The sequence below is a fragment of the Hylobates moloch genome, unplaced genomic scaffold (genome assembly GCF_009828535.3).
Source record: "Hylobates moloch isolate HMO894 unplaced genomic scaffold, HMol_V3 SCAFFOLD_5, whole genome shotgun sequence".
NCBI classification, from domain to species: domain Eukaryota; kingdom Metazoa; phylum Chordata; class Mammalia; order Primates; family Hylobatidae; genus Hylobates; species Hylobates moloch.
The window spans coordinates 85,589,601-85,600,531 of record NW_026652280.1 but is presented as its reverse complement, the minus strand read 5'-3'; the positions used below and the strand labels follow the sequence as shown (position 1 = coordinate 85,600,531).

At 47.3% G+C, this 10,931-nt stretch overlaps 1 protein-coding gene across 1 annotated transcript; it reads right to left on the bottom strand.

Moving 5' to 3' along the window:
- Positions 1-8,929: 8,929 nt before the first annotated feature.
- Positions 8,930-10,296, bottom strand: LOC116469048 (glutaredoxin-like protein C5orf63 homolog). Its single transcript, XM_032755454.2, has one exon. It carries the CDS (start codon positions 10,105-10,107, stop codon positions 9,847-9,849), a length of 261 nt encoding a protein of 86 aa, XP_032611345.1. The 5' UTR covers positions 10,108-10,296; the 3' UTR covers positions 8,930-9,846.
- Between the last annotated feature and the right edge of the window lie 635 nt (positions 10,297-10,931).

Sequence of the window (10,931 nt, the reverse complement as noted above, 5' to 3'; positions counted from 1 at the left end):
AGCAGCATGATTTATAATCCTTTGGGTATATACCCAGTAAAGGGGTGGCTGGGTCAAATGGTATTTCTAGTTCTAGATCCCTTTTTTTTTTTTTTGAGACGGAGTCTCGCTCTGTCGCCCAGGCTGGAGTGCAGTGGCGCAGTCTCGGCTCACTGCAAGCTCTGCCTCCCAGGTTCACGCCATTCTTCTGCCTCAGCCTCCCGAGTAGCTGGGACTACAGGCACCCGCCACCACACCCAGCTAATTTTTTGTATTTTTAGTAGAGACAGGGTTTCACTGTGTTAGCCAGGATGGTCTCTATCTCCTGATCTTGTGATCCGCCCTCCTCTGCCTCCCAAAGTGCTGAGATTACAGGCGTGAGCCACCGTGCCCGGCCAAAACTTTATTTCTTTAATTCTTGGGTTCAAATGCCTGAAGGTGAGAGGCTTGGAATAGTTTGGAAAAGTAGTTGTATATCTAGTTGAGAAAACGTGGAAAAAACAAAACAGGGCTGGGCGCAGTGGCTCACCCCAATGCTTTGGGAGGCCAAGGCAGGAGAATCGCTTGTGGCTAGGAGTTTGAGACCAGCTGGGCAACATAGTGAGACCCTGTCTCTACAAAATTAAAAAAATTATCCGGGCATGGTGGTGCCTGCCTGTAGTCCCAGCTATGCAAGAGGTTGAGTCAGGAGAATCATTTGAGCCCAGGAGATCGAGACTGCAGTGAGCTATGATCACATCACTACACTCCAGCCTGGGCAACAGAGTAAAATCCTGTCTCTAAAAAAAAAATTAAGAAGAAAAGAAAAAAAAAAAAACAGTGGCAAATTCTGGGCTGTGAGATTTGGAGAGGAGAAGGAAGAGCTAAGATTCTAGGTTCTGCCCTTGAGGCCATGCCAGACTGGGAGGGTAGGTTTGGGAAAAGACAGATCCCTCACATGGGTTTGGGGATCCAGAGCAGAGGCGACCTGGGCTTCAGTTCTCAGTCTCTAGCTTTAGAGGAAAGCCCTTGAAGCAAGGCCGGAGAATAATAATCCATGGCTCTTGGGCTCTTAATTCTACTTCCTGAGTCATCTTTCATTTTCTGTAAAAGGTAGCCTGTGTTTGCAGCTGAGTAATTTTCTTGGCCTGCATCCTGTCTATAGAAGTTTAGGGGTTCAAATGCCTCTTTTCCATTTCTGTTGTCTCTGTCCTTTACAGTCCAAGTTGGCAGTGCTTCTGCCAATACAATTCTCTTAAAAACTTTGTAGATTTCTATGGACCTTATTCACTTCATTAGACTATGCCCACAAATCTCTTTGAGATAAGCCCCCCTACCTTGGGCTCATGCTGATAGACAAATCCTTTAATGTTTCTAGAAGCCCTTATTGTTTGAATGGTTCTATTGCCTTAGACCTGAAGTCTTAGGGAATTTACAGGCATACTCTTGGCCTCTTGGCTTCAACTTTATACCATGTTTTTCTGATGTGATCTTTTTCCAGAAGCCATTTCTTAATTTTAGCATTGTTTTTGGCTGGAGAGGTTGGGAATTTTCTTCTTCTTGTTTTTTTTTTGTTGTTGTTGTTTGTTTGTTTTGAGATGAAGTTTCACTCTTGTTGCCCAGGCTGGAGTATAATGGTGTGATGTCAGCTCACTGCAACCTCCACCTCCTGGGTTCAAGTGATTCTCCTGCCTCAGCCTCCCAAATAGCTGAGATTATAGGCATGCATCACCACTCCTGGCTAATTTTCTATTTTTAGTAGAGATGGGGTTTCACCTTGTTGGTCAGGCTGGTCTTGAAGCCTTGACCTCAGGTGATCCACCTGCACAGCCTCCCAAAGTGCTGGGATTACAGGCATGAGCCATTGCACCTGGCTGAGGCTGGGAATTTTCAAAATCATCAAATTCTAACTCTTTTTGGTTTAACAGAGCTCCTGTCAGTTTATGTCTTGCCTCTCACCTCTCATGTTTTACTCTAAGCAGGAAGAAGAAATAAGGTACTACCTGTAACATTTTGCCTGGAAATCTCCTTAGCTAGATCACATATTTCATTAGGCACATCTTCTACCTTTTTCTTCTTTCTTACCTTCCCTTCCCTTCCCCTCCCCCTTCCCCTTTCCCTTTCCCTTCCCCTTCCCCTTCCCCTCCCACTCCTCCTCCCCCTCCCCTTTCCCCTTCCCCTCCCACTCCTCCTCCCCCTCCCTCTTCCCTTCCCTTCCCCTCCCCCTTCCTTTCCCCTCCTCTTCCCTTCCCTCCCCCTCCCCCTCCCCCTTCTTCTTCCCCTCCCCCTCCCCTTCCCCCACCTTCCCTTCCCCCTCCTTCCTTTTCTTTCCTTACTTTTTGTCAGGGTCTTGTTCTGTTGCCCAGGCTGAAGTGCAGTGGTGCATTACTTGGAGCCTTGAGCTCCTGAGCTCAAGCAATCCTCCCACTTCAGCCTCTGCAGTATCTGGGACTACAGGCACATGCTACCATGCCCAGCTTAGTTTATTTCTATTTAAAAACATTTTTTTAGAGATGGAGTCTGGCTGTGTTACCCAGGCCATTCTGAAACTCCTGGTGGTCCTCCAGCCTCAGCCTCCTGAGTTGTTGAGGATGCAGGTAGGAGCTACCATACCAATCTACACATTATGACAGATGACAATGTTGCTAAATTACCTGCCGCTACATAACAAGGATCTCCTTCCCTTGAGATCCAATAATATTTTCCCACTTTCCTTTCAGCTTTCACTGTCAGCCTTCTCTAAGGGCATCAGTCTTCTTAAAGTAGTCCCATGATCCCTGACTCCTGGTATTCACACCTTTATGTCATCCCCTTCCCTTGAATGTGGGTGGGCAGGACCTATGACTTTCTTCTAACCAATAGTATTTGGCAAAGGTGATGGGTTGTGCCTGATTACATGCACATAATGATGTTATTATGTTATATAAGTTTGTAGCATCTGTCTTGCTGGGGTCTCTCTCACTCCTTGCTGGCTTTAAAAAAGCAAGCTGCCATTTTGTGCACTTCCCATATTGGGAGGCCCATGTATCAGGGACCAAGAGTGATCTCTAAGAGCTGAGGATGGTTTGCAGCCAGCAGCCAGCAGAAGGATAAAAAAAAAAAAAAAAAAAAAAAAAACCTCAGTCCTGGAGCTGCAATTGAATCTGCCAACAACAGTGGATTCTGGGTGGGCGTGGTGGCTCACACCTGTAATCCCAACACTTTGGGAGGCCGAGGTGTGTGGATCACCTGAGGTCAGGAGTTCAAGACCAACCTGGCCAAAATGGTGAAACCCCATCTCTACTAAAAATACAAAAATTAGCCGGGTATAGTGGTGCACTCCTGTAATCCCAGCCACCAGGGAGGCTGAGGCAGGCGAATTGCGTGAACCCAGGAGGTGGAGGTTGCAGTGAGCTGAGATCACACCACTGCCCTCCAGCCTGGGCAACAGAGTGAGACTTTGTCTCAAAAAAAAAAAAAAAAAAAAGAGGATTCTTCCCCAGTTGAGTCTCAGATGAGACCACAGCCCTAGCAGACTCCTTGATCGAAGTCATGTGACACCCTATGCTGAGGACTCTGCTTAGCCATGCCTGGACTCCTGATCCCACAGAAACTGAAGTAATAAATGTGTGTTGTTTTAAGCTGCTATGTTTGTGGTATATTGGTATACAGCAGTGGATGACTAATACAAAGGCTTTCAGACTTTTGCTAACACTATACTTAAAGTCTTTCTAGCCTCTGCTCACTACTCCCACATTTTTAGGTATTTTTTTATTGTCCTCATTCCTGGCATTAAATTTTTTTTTTGTTTTTGGCTGGGCACGGTGGCTGACGCCTGTAATCCCAGCACTTTGGGAGGCCGAGGTGGGCAGATCATGAGGTCAGGAGATTGAGACCATCCTGGGTAACACAGTGAAACCCCGTCTCTACTACAAATACAAAAAAAAATTAGCTGGGTGTGGTGGCGGGTGCCTTGAGGCAGAGAATGGTGTGAACCTGGAGGTGAGTTGCAGTGAGCCGAGTGTCCAGCCATGGGACAGGCAGAACCTGGAGGTTCTCCTTGCATGGTCATGGTTCGCTGCAGCCTCAAACTCTTGGGCTCAAGCAATCATCCTACCTCAGCCTCCTGATTAGCTGGGACCACAGGTGCATGCCACTGTGCCTGGCTAATTTTTATTTTAATTTTTTGTAGAGGCAGAGTTTCACTATGTTGCTCAGGCTGGTCTTGAACTCCTGGGCTCAAGTAATTCTCCTGCTCAGCCTTCCAAAGGGCTAGGATTACAGGTGTGAGCCACTGTGCCCAGCTGGCACCAAATCTGTCTTAGTTATTGCTGAGTAGCAAATTATCCCAATCTAAGCAGCTTAAAAGAATAAGTGTTTAATCTCACACAGTTTCTAAGAATCAGGAACTTGAAAGCAGTTTAGTTGAGTGTTATGAGCAGTTCCACGCAAACCTACCCCCAAAGTCCAAGAACGCTGAGAGGCTGAAGAAAGAGACTGACAAATCCAGTTTCTCAGAAAGAAACATTTAATGACTTAGACACAGAAGTGATGTCTTAGGCGGCTGCAAGATAATGGATCCCTGCACCCACACTCCAGAAGATATCCTTTCTCTTTTAGGGTAAAACATGTGCAGCTGGTCACATCTTCAGATTTCTTTTTGCCAAGATCCATGACCTCTGGGGGGGTTTAGATAAGCATCTTTATGAGGGGCTTTCTATGCTACAAGGTGTTGTTTAAAGAGCTTACTGCAGAGCACCTTGGTATGTGGGGGTCAAACATCAGTCACCACAAGAGTTTCACTTCCAGATGGTGTCATATTTCCCATGAAATCCACTGTTTTCCTATGCTGGGACCTGGGTTCTGGCTCAAGTCTCTCATGGGGTTGCAGTTAAGAAGTCAGTTGGGACTTTAGTCTTAAGAAAGCTTGAGGGCAGGGTGAGCTACTTCCCAGAGGCTCACTCATATGCCTGGAAAGTGAGTGCTGGATGTTGGCAGGAAGCCTGGGTTCTTCTCCATGTGGATCTCTCTGGAGGACAGCTTGAATGTTCTTACAACACGGCAGCTGGATTCTCCCAAACAAGTGACCCAAGAGTCTAAGACAAAAGCCACAATGAGGCTGAGCAATGGCTCATGCTTGTAATCCCAGCAACTTTGGGAGGTCGAGGTGGGAGGATTGCTTGAGTCCAGGAGTTTAAGACCAGCTTGAGCAACAATAGTGAGACCTCATGATATAGTTTGGATATATGTCCCTGTTCAAATTTCATGTTGAAATGTAATCCCCAATGTTGGAGATGGGGCCTGGTGCGAGGTGATTGGTGGGGCAGTTCCTCATGAATGGTTTAGCACCATTCCTTTGGTGCTGTGCTTGTGATAGTGAATGAATTCTCATGAGATCTGGGGTTAAGTGTGTGGCACTTCACTCTCTCTTGCTCCCGCTGGCCATGTGACATGTCTGCTCCCCCTTCACCTTCCACCATGATTGTAAATTTCCTGAGGTCTGCCCAGAAGCTGAGCAGATACCGGCATCATGCTTCTGGTATAGTTGGCAGAACTGTGAGCCAATTAAACCTCTTTCCTTTATAAATTACCTAGGCTCAGGTATTTCTTTCTTTCTTTTTTTTTGAGACAGAGTCTCTTTCTGTCGCTGTTGCTCAGGCTGGAGTGCAGTGGTGTGATCTCGGCTCACTGCAGCCTCCACCTCCCAGTTCAAGCCATTCTCCTGCCTCAGCCTCCCAAGTAGCTGGAATTTACAGGTGTCTGCCACCACGCCCAGCTAATTTTTGTATTTTTAGTAGAGATGGGATTTCACCATGTTGGCCAAGCCAGTCTTGAACTCCTGACCTCATGTGATCTGCCCATCTTGGCCTCCCAAAGTGCTGGGATTATAGACATGAGCCACCACGCCCGGCCATCAGGTATTTCTTTATAGCAATCTGAGATTGGCCTAACGTGCCTTATCTCTATGAAAAATTAAAATATTAGCCAGATGTGGTTGCGCATACCTGTAATCCCAGCCACACTGGAGGCTGAGGCAAGAGGACTGCTTGAGCCTGGAAGGTAGAGGGTACAGTGAGCTATGATCACATCAGCCTAGATGGAAGAGTGAGACCCTGTCTCAAAAAAAAAAAGCTACAATGTCACACAGTGTCACTTCTGCTTTATTCTATCAATCAGAACAATAACATGCCCACCAGATTCAAGGGGAGGAACTTAGACCCCAACCTTGATGAGAGGAGTTGTTGCCTGTGGACCGGTTCAGGTTTTTGACTTCACGATACAAAAGAATTTGAGAGCGAGTCCAAAGTAGGAGTAAGCAAGAGAGTTTATTGCAAAGCAAAAGTACACTCTGGGTCGGGCACAGCGGCTCACGCCTGTAATCCCAGCACTTTGGGAGGCCAAGGCGGGTGGATCACGAGGTCAGGAATTCGAGACCAGCCTGACCAACATGGTGAAACCCCGTCTCTACTAAAAATACAAAAATTAGCCGGATGCGGTGGGGCGCACCTGTAATCCCAGCTACTCAGGAGGCTGAGGCAGGATAATTGCTTGAACCCAGGAGGTGGAGGTTGCAGTGAGCCGAGATTGCGCCAGTGCACTCCAGCCTAAGTGACAGAGTGAGAGTTCATCTCAAAATAAATAAATAAATAATAAAGAGAAAGAACACTCTGACAGCTGATCAGAACTGGCTGCTCAAAGGTGAGACAGCACCGACTGACACTGGGGAGACTTTCTTTATGAGAGTCTTACATGATTATTCATAAAGGGAGGAATCATTATTCATGATTATTCATGTTCTATGTGGTCCCCTGCATGCACATGTGCTATTATTGTGCATGCTAGTACATACATGGCATATCTCATTAGCATCTTAAATCTCCACCCAGGAGTGTGTTTTTTACTATTATAATGAGCATAGGTCAGCCCAAGGACACTAAACAAGGGTTTCTGCCCTTACATGAATTTCAGGATTTTCCCTTCTATTTTTTTTTTTTTTTTTTTTTCGATGGAGTCTCACTCTGTCACCCAGGCTGGAGTTTTTTTTTTTTTTTTGCGATGGAGTCTCACTCTGTCACCCAGGCTGGAGTGCAGTGGTGTGATCTTGGCTCACTGCAACCTCCGTCTCCCGGGTTCCACACCCAGCTAATTTTTGTATTTTTAGTAGAGACGAGGTTTCACCATATTGGTCAGGCTGGTCTCGAACTCCTGACCTCAGGTGATCCACCTGCCTCGGCCTTCCAAAGTGCTGGGATTACAGGCGTGAGACACCATGCCTGGCCCCCTTCTGCTTTTCTTTACTTTCTTTTTTTTTTTTTTTTTTGAGACAGAGTCTCGCTCTGTCGCCCAGGCTGGAGTGCAGTGGCGTGATCTCTGCTCACGGCACGCTCAGCCTCCCAGGTTCATGCCATTCTCCTGCCTCAGCCTCCCAAGTAGCTGGGACTACAGGCGCCCTCCACCACGCCTGGCTGATTTTTTTTTTTTTTAGTAGAGATGGGATTTCACCGTGTTAGCCAGGATGGTCTTGATCTCCTGACCTCGTGATCTGCCCGCCTCAGCCTCCCAAAGTGCTGGGATTACAGACATGAGCCATCGTGCCCGGCCTCACTTCTGCTTTTCTACCTCATTGATGCAGGATGTTCTAACCATGAGCCCAGGATGCAGTTTGTGCATTGTTGGGTGGTTTGTTTTCTCCATCTATTTAGCAAGTTTTATTGTCCTTTAAGGGAGGCTATTACCACCCTGTCTAATCTACCTCAGAATGGGAAAGAATTCCAGCCAGGGCAACATGGCGAAACCCTGTGTCTACAAAAAATACAAATAGTTGGGCATGGTGGTGCGTGCCTATAGTCCCAGTTACTTGGAAAGCTGAGGCAGGAGGATCACTTGAGCCAGGGAGGTCGAGGCTGCAGTGAGCCATGATTGCACCACTCCACTTAAGCCTGAGCAACAAAGTGAGAGCCTGTCTCACAAAAACAAAAAACCGAAAATACAAGCCTCCCTCCCTCCCCTGCTCCAGGTCAGGGGGCTATCTTTTCAGGAGGGACTGGACATCAGCATTTTTCATCCTGCCCCAGCTACCTGTTATTGAGGCTGAGTTCTGGGTGAGTGTATCTGAGATGTGGAGGTGCCTTTCTTCCACCCAGCCCCCACTGGTAAGATGAATACCCAACATTGGGCATGGCACTGCTGAGAACACTGGGGCACAATTCACTCTTACCCCACTTGTGGAATGGGGGTTCCATTCAGAGGGTGGAGGAGGGGAGCTGAGGAGACCTGGGGCTGCTGCACTTGCCCTCCTCCAAGCACTCAGCTCCTAAAGTGGGGGTGTCACTCAGAGAGTGGCACGCTATTGTTTCTGCCAGCACCAGAGCCCTGGCTCAGAGATTTCTCTTGGGAACAGAAGTGGGTAGTAAGGCTGGGGCATGGTGGCTCACGCCTGTAATCCCAGCACTTTGGGAGGCTGAGGTGGTTGGATCACTTGAGGTCAGGAGTTCGAGACCGGCCTGGCCAACATGGTGAAACCCCGTCTCTACTAAAAGTACAAAAATTAGCAAGGTGTGGTAGTGCATGCCTGTAACACAAGCTACTGAGGCAGGAGAATCACTTGAACCCAGGAAGCGGAGGTTGTAGTTACCAAGATTGTGCCACTGCACTCCAGCCTCCTGGGTGACAGAACAAGATCATGTATTGAAAAAAAAAAAAAAGCGGATCACGAGGTCAGGAGATCGAGACCACGGTGAAACCCCGTCTCTACTAAAAATACAAAAAAATTAGCCGGGCGTGGTGGCGGGCGCCTGTAGTCCCAGCTACTCGGAGAGGCTGAGGCAGGAGAATGGCGTGAACCCGGGAGGCGGAGCTTGCAGTGAGCTGAGATCACGCCACTGCACTCCAGCCTGGGTGACGGAGCGAGACTCCATCTCAAAAAAAAAAAAAAAAAAAAAAAAAAAAAAAAAAAAAAAAAAAAAAAAAAGTAGGTTGTAAGAGAGAGAGCTCCAGATCTTTCCCTAAAGGAACATTTGTAACAGGTTGTAGAGAAGTTTAAGTTCAAGCCCAAGAGCACTCTCAAAATACTGGAGGTTATGGGGAAAAGCAATAGAGGGGAGATTGATGGACTTTGGAGACATAGGTTAAATTGCAGGCTGGCTAGTTTGCTGGAGAGAAACTGGGGAAAGGGAAACTGGAGAATCCTGCTGGAGTCAGAACAAATCTCAGACACTGACCTCCAGGACTGTTTCTTCAAAGGCGTCACCAGGTTTGATTGGATCCATTTGTGGAGGAGTTTATACCCCAGAGCTTTGTTGAAAATACAGTAATAGACAACTCAGCTGGCAATTACTGGAGCCTAACAGCTGGGTGTGTCAGGGAATGAGTCAGTCAGAGAGTCCTGCCAAAACCTTTGTTAACCCATGGTGACTGTGGGTACCCAAGGCTGTACCCCCTGAGGAGTGACATCTGAGGCTTCACACTCTGGCAGCAAGAAGGAGGAGATAGACTTCACTGAAATAATCCCTCCAGTAACCAAACGAACAAGTAAGGATAACGAGCCGGAGATTTGTAGCTATCATACACAAGCAACATCAGCCTCTTGTTTGGTACCTGGGGAGCCCCCAGGAGGAGCAGGGAAGAGCAGACAGAGAAGGGGGAAGGCAGAGGACAGCGAGGAGTCTGGGCTCCCTTTTTTTTCCCCCATCAACCAAAAGAGGAATGTCAACATTTATTTGGCACCACTGAGTTCAGAATATCCTTAGGGCTCTGTATAGGTGACAAAAGGAGTATCAGGCCATGGTAATTTCCTTAGGAAGATGCCGTATAGGAAGAGAGGGTGGAAAATCATGAGGGCATTAGTCAGCCTCTGGGACTTTGCTGCTCAAGTTTCAGGAGCTGTTTTTCAAGTTTTGAGGTGTTTTCTTAATGCATCATCAGAAACTGGCCATACAAGTGAAAGACAGGAATGTCAAATTTATACCTTTCATACCAGGCAGAATTTTCTGGAAGTGTGACCTTCACTTCCTGTAAATTAAACCTGTTTTTATAAGGCTTGAATACTTCCTTGACTTCACCACAAAGGGGGCATGGGTCCTTTGTGAATAAAGTCAGCACAGGAAGAGTTGTCTTAGAGGCGGAGCTGTTTATCAAGAAGAGTCCAAGGGAGGATCTGTCAAGTTGCATGCTATTTCCTTGAAACCAGAGTATCTTAATTCTGATCCAGATTATTTCTCCCCTTAGAAATAATTGCAAACAAGATTAAAACTGTATTCAGGAACTATATCAGCTGGCTTTTGGCTTTCTCTGATGTATACTCCTGAGCTTCACACTGCCAACATCTCTGCTTCTGCCCCACACCCAGGCTGGGCTGCCTTTGACCTTGGATTGGCGACATGGAGAGTTAGGGACCCAGAACTGCCTGCAAGTAGTTCATACCCCACCCCTGCCATTGCCCACATTCAACCTGTCACAAAGTCCTGCCTACTATGTCCCCACAGCTCCCATCAACCTTGCGATCCCCTCTGCAACTGTCCAGAGAGGCAGAGCTGAGAGCTAGGTTCTGCCTCTCCTGACACACAGACAGACAACTCTCCCTAGTTGTGATCTTGGGCAAGTCTCTTCACCTCTCTGAGCCTTGGTTTTCTCAACTATGAAATAAAAATAAAGATAGGCCGGGCGTGGTGGCTCACGCCTGTAATCCCAGCACTTTGGGAGGCTGAGGCAGGTGGATCACGAGATCAGGAGTTTGAGACCAGCCTGGCCAATATGGTGAAACCCCATCTCTACTAAAAATACAAAAAATTATCTTGGCGTGGTGGTGGGCACCTGTAATCCCAGCTACTCGGGAGGCTGAGGCAGGAGAATTGCTTGAACCTGGGAGGCAGAGGTTGCAGTGAGCTGAGATCACACCACTGCACTCCAGCCTGGGTGACAGAATGAGACTCCATTTCAAAAAAAAAAAGAAATTAAATAAATAAATAGGCCAGGCGTGGTGGCTCATGCCTGTA